Below are 24,010 nucleotides of genomic sequence, written 5' to 3'. Positions count from 1 at the left end.
TGGAAACTGCTTCTTTTTCTAAATCAATGAAATCTACAAGTGAACAGTCAAAACAAAATAAACATGTGAAATCTGACAAGAAACGTGAAATTTGACAAGAAACAAACAATGTCTTTATCTGCCTCTGTCACCAAGGTCAGGGAGTTCAATGTACCAGGTGTTGATAGAGTATTCCATATATCACTACATCAATCAGAAAGACTCTGGATCAGTGATGGTGGTGGTAATATTGTCCAAACAGATCTACATGGGAATGTGATACAGAAGATAAAAACCAGTGGTACATGTATATGGGAAGGTTACCACACAGTGACAGAGGACAGGGATCTGATCTTTACAGACAAAGGCAATAAAGTCGTCATTAGGATAACACAGAATAACAAGATCACTGACTTCATTAAAACTGGATACTGGTCACCACTCAGCATACACTCCTCCCACATCAACGAGGACTTACTGGTGGGGGATGAGGAAGGATGGAGAAGGGCAAAGTCACCAGGTACACCAAGACATGGAAAGAACTACAAAACATACAGTGGGATAATAGAAGAAAGGGACAGTATAATTATCCACACTACATCACAGAAAACATCAATGGAGATATCTGTACATCAGACTTTGATAAAGAAGCAGTAGTGGTGGTGTATAAATCAGGGCAACACAGGTTCTCCTACACAGGTCGGGGGTCAGGGTTCCGTCCCTTTGGAATCTGTACTGATGTCCTCGGTCATATCCTGGTTTGTGATCATTACACTAACACTGTTCACCTCCTTGATCAGGACAGTCAGTTCTTGTCTTATTATTCACACGACAACAAGGGGATCCTTCCCCGTAGTGTGTGTGTGGATGATGAGAACAATCTCTATGTGGGACAAGGTAACACCAACAAACTGACAGTGCACATGTATCTAAAGTGATTATAATTCTGTCAGTTGTACATAATTATTACAAAACTTAAAATTGTGATTTCCAGCACAGAAATAAACATCCTGAATAGTGTTCCCTGCATTGAACATTATACTGAACAAATTGTACAGATTAAATTAAGTTCAATGGAAAACATTGTACAAACACTTCTTTGGATTTGGAATTAAAAGATATCTGTCTATTCTTCTACATGTTTAAATAATGACAAAATATGACTCAATTTTTAGTAAGAAAAAAAGAAAAGGAAAGAGAAACAGTTTTAGTGAAATGCTTATATACTCAATAATTAATTCATGCTTACAGTGAAGAGATTTGATTTATTTTAATACTGATGCTTGAAAATCATATTGTTATATAATGAATTAAAATCAGAACATACATGTGATAAATTTTAAACCCAAAACCTGTACTGTACAGTAGTCTTTGAAATACTGGATTTTGGTTGAAAATACTGTTCATTGTTCATTAAAAAAGTGTACAAAAACTGTAAATTATATCAACCAAAAATCATTTTATGAGGGTAATTTATGAATTTAAAATCACTGAAAACGTTACCACTGCATGCAGTGTTAAACTTAATTACTCATTTAAAAAAAAACTCTTGCAGCTTTTAGAATCTCAGCAATCCGTATGGACAATGCTGAACTTGGTAAAAAGACTTTCATAGTACAGCGTTTAATGCAAGAGTGGTTATTTCAATTGATCTGCATTTTTTCTAATAATTCTAAAAGACTAGCATTTTTCTTCCTCTGCATCAGAATGGACAATACTTATGCCTAAGCAGAGAAAACAAGATGTGTTTGTAAAAAACAGATGCCCCCGAATGGCAACATAGAAAAAGTTAAGTTTTCTCTAATGCAGATCAAATATGTTGATACCTAAAGTAAAGCTTTTTCACAAGAAATAGAAATGTGAAATATAAAACCCTAGCACCACCTATTCAAAGGTTATGACCAACGTTTTTAAAGGTTGGACAAACTCTGGGTCAAGGTCAAAGTGTCAAAGTTGTTGGTTTCTAAACAAAGACTCTGTCTCAAAGATTACACATAGAAAGTATGAAAGTGCTGACCCTTACCATTCAAAAGTTATGGCCAAGGTTTAAGTATGTAAAAAAATAGTTGTTGATATCTAATGAAAGGTCTTGTCACAAGGATTATATATGTGAAGTATGAAAGCTCTAGACCCTACTGTTCAAAATTATGGCCAAGGTTTAAGTTTGTAAAAAGTAGGTCAAGGTCAAAGTTCTTGGTATAGAATGAAAGGTCTTCTCAAAAGGATTACAAATGTGAATAATGAAAGCCCTAGCCCTTACCATTCAAAAGTTATTACCATGGTTAAAGTTTTTTTTTGTTAGTACGAAAATCTCCAAAGTCAAGGTCAAAAGGTCAAAATTGTAGATTTCAAATGAAAGGCCTTGCCACAAAAAATTGATATTTGAAATATGAAATTCCTAGAATCTACCGTTTAAAAAAAAAGGCCCAAGTAAAAGTTTGGTTTTTTGTGTAAAAATTAGTCAAACTCAAAGGTCAAGGTCAAAGGGTCAAGGATCTTGATACCAAATGAAAGGTCTTGTTACAAGGATTAAATATGTGAAGTATGAAAGCCCTAGTCTAACCCTTCAAAAATTATGGTCAAGGTTGTATTTTAAAAGTAGGTCAAACTCCAAGGTCAAAGGATCAAAGTTCTTGGTATGTAATAAAGGGTCTTCTCAGAAGGATTACATATGTGAAGTATGAAGGCCCTAGCCCTTATCGCTCAAAAGTTTTAGCCAAATTTAAAGTTTTTGCATATGAGAAGGGAAATCTCCAAAGTCAAAAGGTCAAAATTGTTGGTACTTTTTGAAAGGTCTTTCCGCAAGGAATACATAAGTTATATGAAGTACAAAAGTCCTGGTATCTACTGTTTAAAAGATATGGCCAAAGTAAAAGTTAAGAATTTTTGTGTAAAAGTAGGTCCAACTCCAAGGTTATGGTCAATAAGTTAAATTTGGTGGTACCCGAAGAAAGGCCTTGTCACAAGGAATACACATGAGAAAGAGGAAAGTCGTAACTCCACTAAATCAAAAGTTATGGGCAAGGTTAAAGTTTTTGCGGACAAACAAACAGACAGACTGAGAGACAGCTGGAAAGACGGACGGACACGACAAAAACTATATTACCCTTGAAACTTAAAAAGTCATAGATTAAATTTCTTGTTGCTGTCATACAGTTGCGCTGTCAGATTATATTGTTGTTTTCTCTCTTATAAAAAACAAGCAAATTCAAAGAATTGTGGTCCCCCGCTTTCTGTGTCTTTGTGGGTGGGATGTTATTTTTTATGACATATTGTGTCAAATCTTGTGATAGGTAATGCACATGTCTGTTGAAAATTGCTTTCCATATAAGGTAGTGATCTCGACCTGTTTAAGAAAAGTTGAATCTTTGCTATTTTGCCACATGGGGTCATCAGGTTCAATTCCTTATAGCATTTGATTGAGAAGAGATTGGGCATAGATATCTGACACACGTGTCGATGTCTTCGTCACACCCGTTCTCCAATAAAGTGAATGAGTCCCAACTCCCAAAGTATGACACTCTACTACGTGTTTACAATTCAATGGTGACACGTGGTTTTCGTCGGTTTACTGCACGTTATTTAACTCGTTACCGGAAAAAATGTAGAGCTTCTTTATCACTTTATAAGACTGAAATTGAAAGATTACATTCTAAAGACATTGCTCCATGCTCACATTTAATATTGACCCAGATAGCAGGATGTTATTGGACCTTTGTTGGGCCAACAATGCTCCTTATGTTGGGCCACCATATGCATTCAACATTGGGCCATCGGTAATTTGCTCATCGGCCCTTAATCAATCCAACTTGTTGGCTTATTGTTGGGCCAATGTAACAGTTAAAATTGGGCCACTGTTGGGCCAATGTATTCTTTCAATATTGGGCAAACGTCATTTTTGTACAGTTGGGCCATTGTAAGCAATTAATGTTGGGCCAACGGTAATTTGATCATCGGCCCTTAATCAAACCAACTTGTTGGCTTATTGTTGGGCCAATGTAACAGTTAATATTGGGCCATTGTTGGGTCAATGTATTCTTTCAATATTGGGCAAACGTCATTTTTGTACAGTTGGGCCATTGTAAGCAATAAATGTTGGGCCATTGGTAATTTGCTCATCGGCCCTTAATCAGACCAACTTGTTGGCTTATTGTTGGACCAACAAACGGATATTATTGAGCCATTGTTGGGCCACTTATTCTTTCAATATTAGGCAAACACCGTTTTTGGGCCAACGTTGGTTTTTATCTTATTGGCTCTCCATCAGGACAACTCATTTGCTCTTCACTGGTTTGCCATTTGTCCTCAAAATTGAATAACATACTATATATAATAAGGTTATACTAGTTTTGTAGTATAATTTAATAGTAAAAGCCCTTTAATACTATAAATACTAAATTAATAGTTTAATACATATTCACAATATCTCATAGAATTACCATCAACAAGTATTGCATTGTAAGTAGCTCTACATTAATTACTGTAAAAAAAATGAGGAAAAAGAAATCAGAATATAAAATTCAATTATAACATACTAGTATTTTATTGCTCAGTGCATGAAGAAAACATTAAAAAAGAACAAAAAGTTGATGCTCACTTGAAGCGATACATGACTGTATACTCCCTCTCTGATGTAAATTTATGCACAAGTTCAGTAAATTGCAGGTATCAATAAGCACGTCTAAAAAATAAACAAAGCCTCCTGTTCTTAAAATAATACTAAAATGAATCCATCCATTTTGTTTACTTACACAAAAAAATGTTCCTGGCATCTGCAACGTGTTTGTTACCGACAGACACAGAAAAGGGTAGAACTACAGGTATGTCACAGGTATAATAGAAAAAAGTTAGGGACTGCCACTTTCCATCTGATCCCTCTCCTAAGTCTCCTTTTCTCTCTCCCGAGTCTCCTCCCCCTTCTTTTCTTCTCTGTCCGTTTCTTCCTCCCCCATCCCTGTCCTTGGCAACGTTAGCCATTCTTTGATTGTATTCTCAATGTCTTTTTAGAATCTCCAGTAGCACTAAAATTGTAGTATTTGGTACTTTAAACATTTTTTACTTTTCTCAGTAAAGAGTAAACATACGATTAAATTTACAAGTAATTCACTACATGTTTAAGCTGTCAATTGAGGAATAACCGTCTTTTTTGTTTCATGGTGTGATTAAGAGATAAGCTTGCGTGATGAAGGCATTTATGCATAAAATTTCTACGCTTGGTCATCATCATCACACCGATTTTGATTCAATGTTGCCCCATATAAATCATTATTCAAAGTAAAATACATGCATATAAAATTTGTCGGTACACTGAACAAATTTTAAATGAAAGAACCCAATTTATGTTTTAGTACTGAATAAATTTTGTTTTAACTTCAACATGTTCAACATGTTTGATCATGTGCTCGACGTTAAGTGTATACAAGTAAAATGAGAGGTAGACCGGAAATTTATTCTACTAGACACAAATTTCAATCTTAATAATGGGCAAATCATTTATTGTTTTAACTGTATCAAAACACATGTGATATTTTTATACTTTCATTTATTTTCCTTGTATAGAAACAATAAATTTGATCACTGATAATTTATTTTGTTTTGATAAATTATAAGAATTTTAACAATCCTTGTAAATTTATTTTAGCTAACTTGTATTTTCAAGTAGGATTGGTGGTAGATTTATTTCTGATTGTAGAGACTATCGGATTTGGTAATATACATATTTGTAACAATTAAATGTTTATACACATTGGCCCAATGTTGGTCCAATCCCCCAGCAACTATTTTCTCTCATGATAATAGTTTTATGATATAACGCCAACAGTTAGCCCAACAGTGGTCCTATTATACATAACCAACTATATCAATATTCCATGTTGGACCATTGTTGGCCCAATAAAGATAACCCAACAGCGATAGTACAATCATAATGTAAGATTGGACCAACGATGTTCTGCTATATGGGATTCACGTCCTGTTCCTGAGAACTGTTAACATTTATTCAGTCTTCTCTAAATTCTCATAAATACAACGCTCATGAAAAAATCCTAATTTAAAACGTTTTATTACAAATAAAAAAGCATGCACACAATTCAAAAAATAGAATAAAACACTCTTTGGTATTGTGATCACTTAAGTTCAAAGTTAAAATGTTGAAAATATCACATCTAAACAAAAGCAGTCATCCAATGAAAAGCATGGACATAGTATGTCCTCTTAATAATTTCAGAATGTGCATCTAAATTAATATTTGGAACCAACATTGTCCCATCGTAAAGCTCAGCAGCTAGTTATAAAATTGACACCATCATTTATTTGGCAATATAATAATTGGACCGACGTTGGCCCAATATAAATATCCCATCTTTGAAACACCTAAACAAAATAACACTCTTGATAACATAGGGTCAAAGTTGGGCCAACATTCTATTACCAACTTGATAAGACATTTTCTTTAAGGGTGTATTACAAACATTGGGCCAACGTTGGACCAACATACTACTACTAACTTGATAAGACACTTTCTTTAAGGGTGTATTACAATCATTGGGTCAACGCTGGGCCAAAATACTACTACCAACTTGATAAGACTCATTCTTTATGGGTGTATTATAAACATCGGGCCAATGTTTGGCCAACAGACTACTACCAATTTGAAAAGACACTTTCTTTAAGGGTTTATTATAAACGTTGGGCCAACATCAGCATCCTTCCTTCCTTGGAAAGTAAAGTGAATGGAAGTTGCTTACGTTGGACCAACGGTGGGCCAACATAGGAATTCTGTCATGGTCGAAAAGGTTGACATGGTAACATTGGTCCAATGTTGGCCCAACGTTGTTCCCCCAACGCCAACCATACAACCTTTTACCAGTGTTGGCCCAACATAGTCATGCTATCTGGGAAAGTTGTTTTAGATGATTAATAGTTGCTTTGAATACCGTACAAACGCTTTGACGTTAGCATGTACATAAAACATTTTCTGATAATATATTGAGAGGTAAAATAATATTGCACACCTTCTCCTGCTGTCATAAACCAAGGACCTATATATATACTACCTGATAAAACTATGTACACGTATATCACTTGAAAAAAAAACTCAATGTTTTATCGACACGATAGCACAGGTCTACGTCTTTTTGAACAATGGTTTAGGCCCATGTATTATATAAGTTGATATAAGGCTTATAATTATAAAGCAAATTGTGTAAATGTGAGCATAGAAATGAAAGATTATACATCATTTTAGATATTTCTTTCACAAATCTCAAAAAAGAATTGAAAATAAGTTTCCGAGGGACAATTCAAGTTGCCCTTTATTTTCAACACAGCTGGATACTTGTAGTAGCCCACAATGCATTGCGGCTCATTCAGCAGTAGGTAAAGTAAACAGATAGCTAATTTACATGCAAATTTATTCTGACGTCAGAAAATCTAGTGGTCTCGACCTGTTAAATGCAAATTAAATATTTATTGGTAGTTTCTTAAGAAAGGTCTTGCCACAAGTATTACATACGTGAAGTATGAAAGCCCTTGCCCGAATCGTACAAAAGTTATGGCCAAGGTTTAATTTTTTAAAAAGTAGGTCAAACTCCAAGGTCAAAGGGTCAAAGTTCTTTCAATGAAAGGTCTTGCAACAAGTATTACATATGTGACTGAAGTATTAAAGCCCTTGCCCAACTCATTCAAAAATTATGGCCAAGGTTAAAGTTTTCAAAAAGTAGGTCAAACGTCAAGGTCAAGGTCAAAAAGTCAAAGTTGTTGGTATCCAATGGAAGACCTCCTCACAAGGATTACATATGTGAAGTATGAAAGCCCTAGCCCTTACCGTTCAAAAGTCATGGCCAAGGTTAATGTTTTTTCATAAGTACAGAAATTTCCAAGGTCAAGGTCAAAGAGTAAATGTTGTTGGTATTTAATGAAAGGTCTTCTCACAAAGAATACATATGTGAAATATGAAAGCCCTAGTATCTACCGTTCAATAGTTATCGCCAAAGTACTACAGTAAAAGTTTAGAATTTTTGTGTAAAAGTCTGTCAAACTCCAAGATCAAAAGGTCAAATTTGGTGGTACCCAAAGAAAGGTCTTGTCACTAGGAATACACATGTGAAATATAAAAGTCATAGTTCCACCTAATCAAAGTTATGAGCAATGTTAAAGTTTTTTGTGACGGATGGACGGGCAGACGAATGAGATTTAATGTCCCCTCGCTTTCGCGAAAGCGGGGGACAAAAATATTCTGCCTATAGATAGTTTTCGACTTAGCAAGAGTTATTTCCCGTTGGTCGCCATATTGGAGGTCCAAATGCTCATATTCCTTCATTGTTCAACTAATTCTAAATTTTTATATTTGCTCTTTTAAATTAGGAATCATTATTTTTCTGAAGTATATAAATTTTTGGAAGTCTCCTTTATTTGAAAAAAAAAATAATAAAGATTTTCCACCAAATATTTCTGCTACATTCTCTCAAACTTGGTAAGACAAAGAAGGAAAATCACCTAGTCGACCTCCAGTATGGTTACAGACTACTAATTTTACCCCTATTTCATTGACCACTCAAGTAGTTCCAGTTTAAAAATAGAGGTTTTTTCTTAAAAATTCTTTGGGGTGTTTATGGGGAGGACTGATGTTATTTTTGGGTATAGATGGAAAGGAGAGGGTTTGAAAAAAAATATAAAATTGTTAATATGTGAAATTTTGCACTTGCGCGCGTAGTAGGAAGGGTGTAAAGAGGCCCATATTTACCCTTTCCCCGAAGAGAAAGTGAAAAAAGCAGGGTAGGGGTTATTTGCGATGCCTTAGCAGGAACTGCATGCGATGAATTTTCCTGAGAGTCTGAAAAATTTTTGGACTTGAATTCTTCTTACTCTGTGCCAAGTTTCAGGTAAGATGAGCTGGTGTAATTTTTTAAATCATTTTTTATAGTATAAAGGAATGTATAGCAAAATAATTGGTAGTCTGTGTCCTATGAGGTCAAAGGTCAAATCTCACGTTAATCAATTTATTGGCACTTTTTGGATAATTTGGAACTAATTATGCAAATTGTTGACAAATTTTATGGAAAAAATTGTATTTTGGAGAAGTTAAATGGATTTAGATAATTGAAAAGGGGGAGGGGGCACCTGCTCAGCTTGTCAAAGGTATGACGTAATGTGTGCAATTGATGTGTGTCAAACATTTATGCAATATGAATTTTGATTCTATATATAATGTTGTAGGTGACATAAAACCCATTCCTCACCTATCCTGCTATTTTAAATGCCAAATGGAGTTCAAAAACCAAGGTATGTTTTAAACATTTGATTGTTCAGATTACACTGTTGTTAATAGGAAAGTAATGCCTAATTTCTCAAAACTTTGGCTACTTGGTGTCTGTATTTATAGTTGACACAGTTACTTATTAATTTGACACAATTACTTATTAATTTTGAATGTGAACTAAAGTTGAAATTCTTAAAAATTTATTTTTTTTTCAGTGGCTCATTTCTAGCTGACTGATGTGGGATCGCAAGCAGTTATAGCCTGGATGGGTGGCTTCGTAAAAAATCAGGCCAGTTGCCAGTCAGAAGTGAACAATTTTGTACCCAGTAGCAGAGACATGCAATGATCATTCAGAAAACAAGATACAGCTGTCAACAATATTACAGTCCACAACAGCCAAGTTAAAGGTATACAGTCAACTGACTCTTAAGTTTGTATTATTTTTTTTGTGTTTGATTTCTTTTTTACACTGTTTTCATCTGTCATCATCATCTCTTGTCAATCAATGTGTACTCTCTGAAACTTTCTCTTTTCCTTCTTCTTTTGGAATTGAATATCTGCTGTCTGATTGCTGGCACTGATCTGTGATTGTCCAAGACAGGGGAGGTCAGTAAGGTGCTCAACATTTCATATCGGATGTTTGGTCCTACTGACTTCTTCTACTCTTGTGGCATCTTAGACATCATTGTCGGTGGTCGCATATCAGACAAAATCATCATTTTTTGACAAGGACATGTGTTTTCAAGATTTTGGATAAACACTGTGTGCAGAAATAGTGATACATAAGACAGTCAGAATTTATGTACTCCATTTTAATAGAACCTTCTCTCCCCCCCCCCTGTTCTAGTTTCCAAGCATCTCCAGGAGTGATTATAGGTGACACAGGCATGGTATGTATTTTCTATGCTGAACCATTGAAAGTATATAGACATGCTTTTGAATCATTTTGTTTTTTTTGGTACCTTTACATTGCAGAGTTGCCTCCCCTTTTTCTACAGCAGCCTGAAGTATGTATGTAGGTAAAATGCATATATAAATTCCTTTTCTTGTAAATTCAGAATTATAAAATCCAAAATTTCACAGAATTTTTGGTATTTATTATCTAATAATGCATATTGTTACAAGAAATACCCATCAAAGAAGTCTAAATATGACCAGGGATAATCCAATTAGAGTAGTAAGTACCACTTCCTGACAGAGGCTGAATTGACCAGATTGGATAATCTGCTTATAACAAAGGTATTAATCTCTTTCCCTTAACTTTTATACTAATTTTTTATAGCCTATATATTGTAGAATTTTTTAATATTTGTTTTACTAAAATTAAAATGTGCTAAATATTTTTATTTTTAATATTTCCAAGAATTTTATGCTTTTTGAAGGTATTTTTTTGAAAAATTGTTTAAAATATTTACTTATGCAATAGGTTAAGTTTTGTTCTTGAAATTTGTGTAGGACATATATATCTAGTATACAAAAATATAAGGAAAGAAAATAACTGTCATGCATGTGAGCTGTGAGCATTTCAAATCTGAGAACTGTGTGCCTAATGCTTATTTTACCCTCTGATTTAAGGTGTTCCAGCACATCAATTAAAGGGCCATAACTCTGCTTAGGAATCATCAATTTCAATGAAACTTCACCGGCCACTTTGTAGATACAAAAGACTCCAGCATGTCAAATTTCAGCAAAATCAGACAAGGTTTGTGTCCTTATTAGGTTACAGACTACTAATTTTACCCCTATTTCATTGACCACTCAAGTAGTTCCAGTTTAAAAATAGAGGTTTTTTCTTAAAAATTCTTTGGGGTGTTTATGGGGTGGACTGATGTTATTTTTGGGTATAGATGGAAAGGAGAGGGTTTGAAAAAAAATATAAAATTGTTAATATGTGAAATTTTGCACTTGCGCGCGTAGTAGGAAGGGTGTAAAGAGGCCCATATTTACCCTTTCCCCGAAGAGAAAGTGAAAAAAGCAGGGTAGGGGTTATTTGCGATGCCTTAGCAGGAACTGCATGCGATGAATTTTCCTGAGAGTCTGAAAAATTTTTGGACTTGAATTCTTCTTACTCTGTGCCAAGTTTCAGGTAAGATGAGCTGGTGTAATTTTTTAAATCATTTTTTATAGTATAAAGGAATGTATAGCAAAATAATTGGTAGTCTGTGTCCGTATGACGGCCAACGGGAGGTAACTTTTGCTAAATTTTGGCCAGTCGAAAACTATCTATACAAGAGGCCCACAGGCATTATAAATCACCTGAGTATGATGCAACAACTTTCCTACAATTGAACTGGGTTTGTGTTTTAATTAAAAAGCCATGTCATTCACAATTTGATTGATTGATTGATTGTACGCCGTTTAACGTCCATTTTGAGAATTTTTTACTCATATGAAGACGCCACCACTTGCCGGTGGAGAGCTAAAAAATATGTCCTTTACTCGGCACTCAGTGCCATTGAGCGGTGAGGGATCTTTTTTGTGCCAGTACCCACTGCAACATGGGGTCTGGGTTTATGCGGTCTCATCTGAAGGACCGGTCTCCATGTCCCACAGTGGGATTCAAACCCGCGACAGAAGGATTGACTTCTTACCACGCAACTCTAAAACAGACACTCTAACCACTGCGCCACGTGGGCAACCACTCACAATTTGAAAGAGGCACCATTGCTCAATATAACTATACACTTAGCATACTTTAAGTACTTAATACTTAGAGGCAGAGAAGGAACAAACATTTAGAGGCACAGGGCCCTCACTCTTCTGATAAATTGTACAACCTATTTGAAGCCTCTAAGTATCCTGAGTGTACATTAAGATAAAGCCTTCAGATTCAAAAAGTTAGTCATCATGACCTACATTTTAGATATAACACTCCGAGAAAAACCCAAGATGATTCTAAACCAATTAGTACCTAAGACTAGTTCATAGTGACCTACTAAGAGGAGGTCATGATGACCTACTTATCTACCTTTCAGTTCACATACTACGAGGACCCAAAATGCAACTGACAGAGTTTGACGATTCTATGCCAATTAATACCTAAAATGTTTAATCATAACCAAATAATTACCAAAGTAGGTCACAATGACCTACTTTTCAGTTGACATACTTGTGGACCCAAGATGCATCAAGAGACAAAGTTTAATGATTCTACGCCAATAAGTATAAAGAATTTAAATAAAGAAAAAAAATATCTAACCAGATCACAGAGACCTACTTTTCAATTGACATACTACATGCATCCAAGATACATCAACCAACAAAGTTTGATGACTCTAAACAGATAAGTACCCGAAAATATCTTAATATAGCCATAAAATCCCAGAAGTAGGTCAGAATTAGCTACATTTAAGTTGACATACACCGAGGACATAAGCTGTATCAACTGACAAAGTTTGATAATTCTTAACCAGATTAGTATTGTTATATTTAAATAAGGTAATAAAATATTTAAAGGTACTTGGACACAGATTTGAAGTTAATTTTTTCTCTATAATATTACTACTTATATATTTTAATAGCATTTCACACAAAAAATAAATTAAGAATCTTATTTCATTTAAAAGTTATTAAAATTTTTAATTTTTTGGCGGGTTTGATTGACACATCCTTGCACTTTCACAAATTTTAACTTTATTCTTAATCCTTAGGAAAAGTGGCAATCTTGTTGTGTATTAATGAAAAATATTAATACTATAGTCCAGAAAATTCAGAGTAGACATGTTAGAAAGCAAAACAAACACACAATAAATTGACAGTCCGTGCAGTTGAGGTGAGCAGACTTTGGCATTTGAACGTACCCAGTGAATCGTAAACATTAAACAATAACAGAGCTGTGTCCTGTTTACAAAAACTGTGTACATAACACGAGTGTGCTCGATTTGCTAAACTCTGTACACAACGGAATGACGATACTCGTGAAGGAGTTTTGCTTTCTAACATTTCTACTCTGAAGAAAATAATTTTTCTGCATTGAAGTTTTAATATTTCTCATTAATACACAACAAGTTTGCCACTTTTCCTAAGGATTAAGAATAAAGTAAAAATTTGCGAAAGTGCAAGGATGTGTCAATCCATCGTCGCAAACCACGGCCAAAATGTACGATCCTCTCCCATTCTGGCCGTCGTTGAACGAGGAGAGAATTCTTCGTAGCTCATTAAAATATTGACCAACGCGAGTAAAGCATAGTCGGTAGATGAACTTTATCGCGACCTTTCAATATCCAATCGCAGTAAAGGAAATATTTCTTGTATACTGTTGACGTCAGTTGTGATTTCAATTACGATGGAAACAAAACTTGCCACTGACTGAATATGACGTCATAATAGAGAGGCGTAAATATTCAAGATTACGACACTTTTTGTGATCAAGCAGCCACGGGTAGGAGAGAGCTATATGCGGACTCCGGACCGTGGCTTGAGAAGATGGTGTCAATCAAACCCGCCAAAAAAATTAAAGTTTTAATAACTTTTAAATGAAATAAGATTTTTAAAGTACCTTTAAAAACCTACTTTTCAGTCAACAAACTCTGATGTCTGGTGTTTAGTACCTAAAGTCAAAATGGCAATTCAAAACGGCAGACATCTAATTTTCTAATTATACCTTATTAATGTTGTTCAGATATAAGAAATAATGTGTGAATAGGTTACGGAACATATTGCATCTAAAAAAATGATACAAGAACACTAATTCAGTTGTTTAAATTTGAAAGCTGTATTAATTAGCTCAAGGTGGCAATTCAAAATGTCAAACACTCGAATTTCACAAAATACTCAAACTGCTTATAATTCTGACCCGTTTTGCAGAAAATAAAATAAAACAAACTACAGTTTACTTATCTAAATTAATAGAATAATGTTTAAAAAAAATATTGAATAAAACTTTGAAGACACTGTTGTTAATTATAACTTATGATTTTTATGACATGGATCTTTGTTTTATGACTTCTTTTATTAAGGCAAACTTTTGACGACATCCACCAAGAACTTTTACTTATTTATATTCAAGTCTTTTATTAATGTTGATTTCAAAAGACTCAAATATAAATCAATTTGTCTTTCTTAACAATATACATGCAATAAATCTAGAAAATGAATTATTTTTTTATCACTAGTCTAAGTTCACTTCAGTTTGTCATAACACGTGAATCAAGATACTGATGCCAAAGTGAGGATGAACATGTATGATACAAGCTTACATTTTCAAAACTTCATGGACTAGCTGACCCAAAGAAGGAGATGTACCAGTTTATTTTGACTATTGACTGGCTTCAACAACCCCTTGCTTTTGAGTTTTGACTATTTTTTCTACTTTGTACACATAAACAATACACATTTTGAATAATTGATAGAGTATCAAACCCCATCGAGCTTTACAACAAAACAAGTGGCATATTATCTAAATATTTTAATTTTAATAACACTAAAAACATGTTTCTATAACAACAAAAATAACACTATGGTGTCCAAAGTGTAAAAAAAAAATACATGTATGACTCGTCAATGAATTTAACATTCATAAATTCAGATACAAACAAATCTTTTTAATCACTGCAAGAACCTCGTAATATTTATATACTAAGTAAGTTTTTGTGTCAGTATAAATTGCAGGAATTTTTTTATGTGCAAGAAAATGAAAAAAAAACCAAACCAATCATCAAAAGAAAATTATTTTCTTTTAAAGCTTATACAAACTCTATCAAAAAAAAAAGAAAAAGAAAAAACAGTTGAGCAACTAAATGGAAGTAGGATGCAATATAACAGAAAAAATTCCATTTTTGTATTGGGGAATTAATGTTCATACACTTGCGAAATCACAATTTCAGGCAAAGGTAAGTAACTCAAATCACATCACTTTCACTATTCAATAGTGAACTCATTTCCAATGTCATGTTTAGTTTTAATCGTGAAGCCTTGACATTGTGAAGATTATACCAATAAAGTATTCATAAAATCATATCGGTAATTTACCCAGCATTATATTCATAAAATATTATAATATTAAATACAGCCAAACCACGTAATCTAATTACTCAATGGATAAAATATTTATCAGATATCATAGGATTCCAGATACTTCGAAAAAAATACAAAAAGAAGCAGTGGCGGAATCATCCAACTCACTTTAGACATATCCATGGTGTTTGAGGAAGATACCGAAGTTCAACTGTGTTAAGTAGGACTCCTCCAAATCGTGCTGTCCCCCCCCCCCCCTACAATGGCACGGTATATGACAGGTGTTTATAACAGCTGATGATGTCAATCAAAACTTGTAAACACAAGGTCCAGAGTATCAACATATATTTCTTTTTCTCTTTATAACATCTTTAAAATATGCCTGTAAACAAATACTAAATAATACATATATTACAGATATTGGAAACAAGGTAACCGCTCAGAGCGTGACCAGAATCAATGGTGCATTACATCAATTCCTTTACCACTTCGAAAAATATTTTGCCACGTTTCAAATTCGCCGTTACAATTCTTTTTCAGAAATCATACTGTTTTTTTTTAATTCCGCCCACCTGTGAGTAGGGCGAAAGGGGCGAAAATAAAACGGGGGCAAAAATTCCCCTAACTGTATACAGTACTTTATCTCATTCAAGTACTTGAAAGTAGACTAGCAATATGCTTTTACATCTGACTGTAGCAAAATACTGTAGGAGCACTTTTTCCGCGTGGTTTTAATTTACGCTATATACGCTGTGACAAATTTTCCGCGGAAATTTGTTCAAGCGTACTTAATGTAAATGTAAGGCATATAGTGACAGTCTAAGAAATCCGCGTAATTTTCTACGCGCGGATAAAACAGAAATTGAAATTCCGCGGAATTATGACCCCATCGAAAAAAAGTACGTCTACAGTAATCCAAACTCTTCTTAACTTACTAATTGAAAGTTCATAAAATATCAGGTGTCAGATAGAAAATCTATGTACGGATTTCTATGGAATATTACATTGTCAAGATTGGCACATTTTTTATAAGAGTTATGATATAGATTTTTTGCCGAAAATACAATTTTTTAAAATTTCTTAAAATATAACTTTTTTAATTATATATATACAGTATATACAACGTATGGGTAAATATATATCTTTAAAAGTCACTGTTCACATGGGCTATTTTCCAACTGGTGCAACTGATATCTTAACATAAATTCATAATATTGATTTTGATTTTTTTTTCATTTTATATATTCCATCATTTTTTATTAATTAAAACTGAATATTTTTCTGACACTTTTTCTGATATTTTTTTGAATTGCTTTTCAAATCACATGGTAAATAAAAAATGGTAATGAAAATGACATCATTCAAATAACACTTCTTTCATATTTTCTAAAAATACCCCGCGAAATACAAGAATTTCTTTAAAACAAGAGAAACATCACTCACCTGAGCCCTTTGCCCCCGGTTGATGCCTCGAAGCCCGTTATGCAAATTACCACGTTTCCCACTATCGTTGATGCCCAGGCATACTATACTCACTAGACAGTGATTTCTTAAATTTGGATAATTATGTAAAATAAATTCGTTTACTTTGTAACATTTTTATTTTTTCTTACAAGAGAACAGGCCTCTGTGTGATCGTGTAGCAGACATAGTACATCTACTAAGTTTTTTTTTAAAAAATAAATGATAGGCCTAAATAAATAAATAACCACTGCATTACTCAGTCAGACTGAAGTAATCAGTTTGGGTGGCCGACCATACATTGAGTATAAAATCAACATAATATATAGAGGAAATAAAAATGAGGGTGAAGAAAACTGCATATAGCAAATATTCGGTGCTAAAGTACAGTCGTACTTAGGAGATATCTTCTACAAGGAAGTAAATAACAAATCTCGTCTAAGTCTCGACTAAAATCTCTCTCCGACATTCTAAAGAAGATATACATTTAGAGGTCATTTGTTTCGAAAGTAAGTACCTGGGTGCCCGCAGACATGACGTTTATTTTTTTTCTGGAAAAGGGCATTTTGCTTACTGAAGTCCTATTTGTCTAAGATTTGTCTAAGATTTAATACAACAGAATAGTTTACAAATTAACTTCCTTATGGGGGCGTTCCCTTTCAGTTTAAGTAGTGTCAGACAAATAAAATACATGTATATATCGTTTTCTGAAGTTGATTTTATTTAAACTTAAACAATTTAATATGTAAAACTGTTACAATTTTGAGATCCATATGCATGTACAATGGAACAAACTTTTCAATGTTAATTTTAGATGGCACTTTCGAAACCGAAAATTCCAGGCACCGCCCAACACTTTCTAGAGTGTGGTGTTGAAGATTGTGAGAGAAATTGTGAATTCTACTGCAATTCCTGTCATCAACAGATGTGTAAACAATGCAGAGACAACCATCTGAAGATTTCAGAAAACATGAATCACGAGGTGGTCCTTTACCAACAACGTAAACGACAACTTCCTGTGGAGAAATGCAAGATCCACCCCACTAAAGATATTGATATTTTCTGTGAAGAATGCAATGTTCCTTTATGTTCAAAGTGTTCAACAATGCAAGATCATCGGGGGCATCAATTTATTGATTTAGAAATTATATACACAGAGAAATTTGAAATTTGCCAAAAGGAACTCTCTAAAATCCATAATTACTTTGTTCCAACATCACAGGATTTACAGAGAGAAGTTCAGAAAGATGCCAAAGAAGTTAAACAGATCATGGACAGCATACGGACATCCATGAAGGCTGAGGCCGAGTCTCTCAAAAACATGGTGGACACAGTGCTTTCAGAAAATATGGAAGAATTACACCGAATGGAACAGTCATTACTAGTGAAATTAAAGAGCCAAGAGAAGATATTCGATGATTATATTGCCTATCTCAGTGACCTTGTTAAAGAGTTTCAGAGTTACCTGTCCTCTACTACTCCTACTAAATTCACAGCTAAACTTCCGGAGAACTTACAAATAAAATCCATACCAGATACCACAAAACCTGACATACCAGAATTTTGGTCTGTTCTATACAGCAAAAATGATGTTGATAAATTACTTGGAAAGCTCACTGTAACAAAAAGAAAGGGAGAATTAAGAAGAGTAAAGCCAATGGAAATTGCTTCTTTTTCTAAATCAATGAAATCTGCAAGTGAACAGACAAAGCAGGATAAAGACGTGAAATCTAACAAGAAACAAACATTGTCTCTATCTGCCTCTGTCACCATGGTAAGGAAGTTCAATGTACCAGGTGTTGATGATGTATGTCATGTATCGCTAGATCAATCAGACAGACTCTGGATCAGTGACAGTGATGGTAATCTTGTCCAAACAGATCTACAGGGAAATGTGATACAGAAAATAAAAACCAGTGGAAGATCGCAAGGTTACCACACGGTCACACGGGACAGGGATCTGATCTTTACAGACAAAGTCAAGAAAGTCATCAATAGAATATCACAGAATAATGATATCACTGAATACATCAAAACTGGAGACTGGGAACCACTCAGCATACACTCATCCATCATTAACGGGGACTTTCTGGTGGGAATGAGGAAGGATGGAGAGGCTAAAGTCACCAGGTACAACAAGACAGGAAAAGAACTACAGAACATACAGAGGGATAACAAAGAACAGGGACTGTATAAATATCCACTCTACATCACAGAAAACTTCAATGGAGATATCTGTACATCAGACTTTGGTAAAGATGCAATAGTGGTGGTGAAAAAATCAGGTCAACACAGGTTCTCCTACACTGGTCAGGAGCCAGGATTCTATCCCTACGGAATCTGTACTGATGTCCTCGGTCACATCCTGGTGTGTGATAGTATCTATAACACTGTTCACCTCCTTGACCAGGACGGCCAGTTCTTGTCTCTATTACTCACACAACAACAACGGGTAGAGTGTCCCCGAAGTGTGTGTGTGGATGATGAAAACAATTTCTATGTGGGACAATATGACACCAACAAACTGATGGTGTACAAGTACCTAAAGTGATTATAATTCTGTCCACTGTACATAGTTATAAAACTTAAATTTGTGATTTCCAGCACAAAAATGCATATCCTGAATAGTGTTCCCTGTATTGAACATTATTTGAACAAATTGTACATACTGTAAATTGATTTCAATCAAATTATGACTCAAGTTTCAGTAAAAAAACAGTTTTAGTGAAATGCTTATGCTCAGTAATTAATTCATGCTTTACAACGAAGCGATTTAATTTTAATACTGATGCTTTTAAAACATATTGTTATCTTAAAAAATATAAAAGAATATAATGAATTAAAATAACACTATACATGTGATAATTTTTAGACCCAAATCCTGTACTGTACAGTAGTCTTTAATGAAATGCTGGACTTTGGATGAAAATACTGTACAAATGTACATTATTCATCCAAAAAGTGTACAAAGACTGTACAATATATCAAACAAAAATCATTTTCAGAGGGTATTTTTTATTTATCAATTTCAAGTCAATGAAAAATTGTTCCACTGCATGCAGTGTTAAATGTAATTACTCATTTCAAGAAACTCTTGCAGCTTTTAGAATTTCAGCAATCCCTATGGTCAATGCTGAACTTGGTGAAAAGACATCAATTGTTCAGTGTTTAATGCGAGTATCTGGTCGTCTCAATTCATTTGCATTCTTTAATAAATAAATTAATTCAAAAAAGCATTTTTCTTCCTCTGTATTAGAATTGGCAGTACTTATGCCTTAGCAGAACAGAAAAGTCGTACATTAAATTTCGTGTTGCTGTCATACAGTTACACTGTCAGACTATATTGTTTTCTCTTTGAAATGACTCTTTTTAATTTCTACTGACAACATTTTAACTATTTACATTAGAAAAAAACATTTGATAGGGATCTTATGAAAAATATTCTGCCTATACAAGAGGCACACAGGCCTTATAGATCACCTGAGTATGATGCAACAACTTTCCTACAATTGAATTTGGTTTTTGTTTTAATACACAGTTTGATCTTGATCTGAATGACTTGGACAGTGGAATCTAGATGCCTTATATACCTAAAAGGAAGAATAATTTGTAAACAGATATTGACCCCCTTAAACAAGCCATGACATTTACAATTTGAAAGAGGCACCATTGTTCAACATATCTATATACTTAGCCTGCTTTAATTAAAACAAAAAATAGGCACAGGGGCCTTGAATCACTCTTCTGATACATTGTACAACCTATCACTATTTGATGCCTCTAAGTATCCTGAGTGTATATTATGATAAAGCCTTGAAATTCAGAAGGCAGGTCATCATGATCTACATTTTATATAAAACATTCTGAAAACCCTAGATGATTATAAACCAATTAGAACCTAAGAATACATCATAGTGACCTACGAAGAGTAGGTCAAGGTGACCTACTTACCTACTTTTCAGTACACATACTAAGAGGACCTAAGATGCAACAACTGTCAAAGTTTAATGATTCTAAGCCAATAAATACCTATAGGTTTTAAATATCGCCATAACATTTCCAAAGTAGGTCACAGTGACCTTTTCAATTGACATACTTTGAGGACCCGAGATGCATCAACTGACACTGTGTAATGATTCTAAGTGGCATGTTATCCAAGTATTTTAATTTTAATAACACTAAAAACATGTTTCTATAACAACAAAAATAACACTATGGTGTACAAAGTGTAAAAATACATGTATGACTTGTCAATGAATTTAACATTCATAAATTCAGATACAAACAAATCTTTTTAATCACTGCAAGTACCTCGTAATATTTAAATAAAAAGTAAGTTTTTGTGTCAGTATACACTGTACGAATTTTTTTCTGTGCATAAAAATGAAAAAAAACAAACATACAAACAAACAAACTAATCATCAACTCAAACTTATTTTCTTTTAAAGATTACACAAACTCTATCAAAATTAACAGTTGAGCAACTAAATGGAAGTAGGATGCAACATAACAGAAAAAATGCCATTCTTGTATTGGGGAATTAATGTTCATACACTTGCAAAAAACACTATTTCAGGCAAAAAGGGAAGTATTAACTCATCACATCACAATTTAATAGTGAACTCACTTCCAATGTCATGTTTAGATTTAATTGTGAAGATTTGACATAGTGAAGACCATACCAATAAAGTATTCATAAAATCTTACCGGTAATTTAACCAGCATTATATTCATAAAGTTTGATAATATTAAATACAGTCAAACCTTTATCTAATGAATCAATGGGTAAAATACTTTTCAGATATCATAAGATTCCACATACTTAGAACAAAATACAAAAAGAAGCAGTGGCGGAAAGATCCAACTCACGTTATACATATCCATGGTGTTTGAGGAATTGGATGTTCAAGATACCAAAGTTCAATTGTGTTTAATTTTAACCATCTCCAAATCTTGCTGACCCTCATACAATGGCACGGTATATGACAGGTATTCATAATAGCTTATGATGTCAATCATAATTTGTACACAAAAGGTTTATGGTATCTACACGTAATTTTTTCTCTTTATATCTAAGCATCTTTAAAAAAGCTTGTAAACAAATAATAGATAATATATATCTCAGATATTGGAAACCAGAAACTGCTGAGAACTACAGTGCAATAAATCTACAAATACTTGTACATTGTATCACATTCAAGTACTTGGCAGAAAACTTAAAATATGCGTTTATGTCTGACTATATCAAAATAATTTCAATCTCTCCTTTAATTTGTAATTTAATTTCATAAAATTTCAGGTGATAGAAAATCTATGCATGATCAACAGAATTTCTGCAGTCTTAATTACATTGTCAAGATTGGTACACATATTACAGCTGTTAGTAAAAGTATAAATTTCTTGCAGGAAATATTTTTTTTCTTACATTTCTTAAAAATATAACTCTTTTAATAGATAGTGTATACCATGTAAGGATAAAAGTTTATTTGTAAAATATACACATAGCCTCTTTCAATTCGTGCAACTGAAAACATAACAATATTCAAAATGAATTCGATTTTTCATTTTAATATTTCCATCATTTTACTAAATCTGAATATTTTTCTTACTAATTAAAAACAAATTTAATTGCTTTTCAAATGACATGTAACAAAATGGTAAGGAAGATGACATTATTCTAGTGACATTACTTCAATATTTCCTGAAAAATTCCAGGACCCTTTTAGAAAAAATATGAATTCTTTTCATACAATCTATTACATTTCGTAGCTCACAAAAATATACACTGGACAAAATTGCTAACGCACCACCTAAAAAAATTAAAATTTATACTCTAAAAACTTGTTTTAGATGTATTTAATGTTTAAATAGGTGGCCTTAGTTATAAAATAGACATTTAAATGCCCAAACGGATAAATGGATGCGATGTTAACTGAAGCGTAGCTGGTCTTTAGAAATGCTTAAAAATCGTGCTCACGCTTTTTGGAAGAATAAATCGTTACTTTCTTTTTTGTGTTCTTATTATTGTTGCATGCAATCATAAAAACTCACAAAAAAACCGACGGGGTATGCGGCGTTTGACCACAGAAGAGCGTGGCAGGGCAGTTGGTATGGTCTCTGCAGGGTGTTCCTTTAGAGAGGTAAGTTAAAACCTAAATAATTTAACGATTGCCGATGATATTGTCTAAAACATGATGCAGCAAGCTTATTAAATGACAAAAACATCTTTCTAGGTAGCCACAGTGTTAAATAGGCACCACACATCAATTGCAAGGTTGTACCGGAAATTCGTGCAAACCGGAAGTGTGGGGGACCGAGCAAGAATTCCAAAGCGCCGGGTAACTACTAGGGGACAAGACAGACACATCGCATTATCTCACCTGAGAGACAGAGGTATCACAGCTGTTGCAACATCAACGATGATCATTGGTAACCATCAACGCAACATCAGTGCGCAAACAGTGCGAAATCGGCTTAAAGAGGTTGGTTTGCGGGCAAGACGGCCATTTGTTGGTGTTGTATTGAATCAAAGACATCGACAGATCCGACTGCAGTGGGCAAGACGACATTTGAGATTTACTCGTGCTGATTGGGCAAATGTCTTATTTACCGACGAGACAAGGTTCAATTTACGGCGTTCAGATGGAAGATTGAGAGTCTATCGCAGGAGAGGCGAAAGGTACAGTGCACCTTGTGTGAAAGAGAAGGGACAGTTTGGAGGAGGGTCTGTAATGATCTGGGCGGGGATTTCTTTACATACAAAGACTCAGGCCATAATGGTGAATCAAAATTTGAATGCTCAGAGATATCAGGATCTCATCATCCGTCCTTGCCGAATACCACATTTGCGAGCAAATCGCGGGATGATCTTTATGCAGGACAATGCTCCGTGTCATACTGCAAGGACGACAAGAGAAATGCTGCAGAGGAACAACATCAGGGTTTTAGAATGGCCGCCGATCTTAACCCCATTGAGAATTTGTGGGACGAGGTGGATAGGCGAATTCGACGTCTTCCTGCTCAACGAAATCTTGCAGAACTACAAAGGGACATTTTGAATGAGTGGAACAATGTGCCACAAAGATTTTTACATAATTACATTAATTCAATGAGGCAAAGATGCCTAGCTGTTATCCGAGCAAATGGAGGCCATACCAGATATTGAAGTGTGAATCTCATAATTGGGGGTACCAATGTTTCATAAACTGTGCTCAGCGCAACTGTTCAATAACTTTGCATCAAATCATGTTTTATTTTTTGTATTATAATAAACTATTAAAATAATATACAAATAAGATTTTGTTGCGTTCAAATTTAAAACAAACAAAGAAATAGTAAGTGGTGCGTTAGCAATTT

General features: G+C 34.1%; 3 protein-coding genes across 4 annotated transcripts in view; 2 read left to right on the top strand and 1 right to left on the bottom strand.

The window, feature by feature from the left end:
* The first annotated feature begins 108 nt into the window (after positions 1-108).
* Positions 109-917, top strand: LOC134245680 (uncharacterized). Its single transcript, XM_062727952.1, has 2 exons — positions 109-499; positions 586-917. Exons 1-2 carry the CDS (start codon positions 109-111, stop codon positions 915-917), a joined length of 723 nt encoding a protein of 240 aa, XP_062583936.1.
* Positions 918-17,106: 16,189 nt separating this feature from the next.
* On the top strand, positions 17,107-19,472 carry LOC134245682 (uncharacterized). Its single transcript, XM_062727953.1, has 2 exons — positions 17,107-17,163; positions 17,469-19,472. Exon 2 carries the CDS (start codon positions 17,469-17,471, stop codon positions 19,203-19,205), a length of 1,737 nt encoding a protein of 578 aa, XP_062583937.1. The 5' UTR covers positions 17,107-17,163; the 3' UTR covers positions 19,206-19,472.
* Positions 19,473-21,050: 1,578 nt separating this feature from the next.
* The window catches only part of LOC134245683 (cytochrome b5 reductase 4-like), a 49,767-nt gene continuing 46,807 nt past the window's right edge, over positions 21,051-24,010 (bottom strand). Inside the window, exon 15 of one of the 2 annotated variants that reach the window (XR_009987491.1) lies at positions 21,051-21,208. The gene's annotated coding sequence lies outside the window, so the exon portion shown is untranslated. Of the gene's footprint in view, positions 21,222-24,010 lie in introns of both variants that reach the window. The other variant, XR_009987490.1, reaches the window with a different exon arrangement.

The sequence above is a fragment of the Saccostrea cucullata genome, unplaced genomic scaffold (assembly GCF_032062105.1).
Source record: "Saccostrea cucullata isolate Sc308-1 unplaced genomic scaffold, CSIRO_AGI_Scuc_v1 ctg3097, whole genome shotgun sequence".
Lineage (NCBI taxonomy): Eukaryota > Metazoa > Mollusca > Bivalvia > Ostreida > Ostreidae > Saccostrea > Saccostrea cuccullata.
Note: the sequence above shows the minus strand (reverse complement) of the source record. Positions and strands in the feature narration are given on the sequence as shown.

What these genes read in the sequence shown, in the direction of transcription:
- LOC134245682 (XM_062727953.1), top strand. Translation starts at nt 17,469, where the DNA reads ATGGCACTTTCGAAACCGAAAATTCCAGGCACCGCCCAACACTTTCTA.
- LOC134245680 (XM_062727952.1), top strand. Translation starts at nt 109, where the DNA reads ATGTCTTTATCTGCCTCTGTCACCAAGGTCAGGGAGTTCAATGTACCA. An exon ending in GAGAAGGGCAAAGTCACCAG is followed by an intron (nt 500 to 585) that starts GTACACCAAGAC and finishes ACTACATCACAG; the next exon opens with AAAACATCAATGGAGATATC.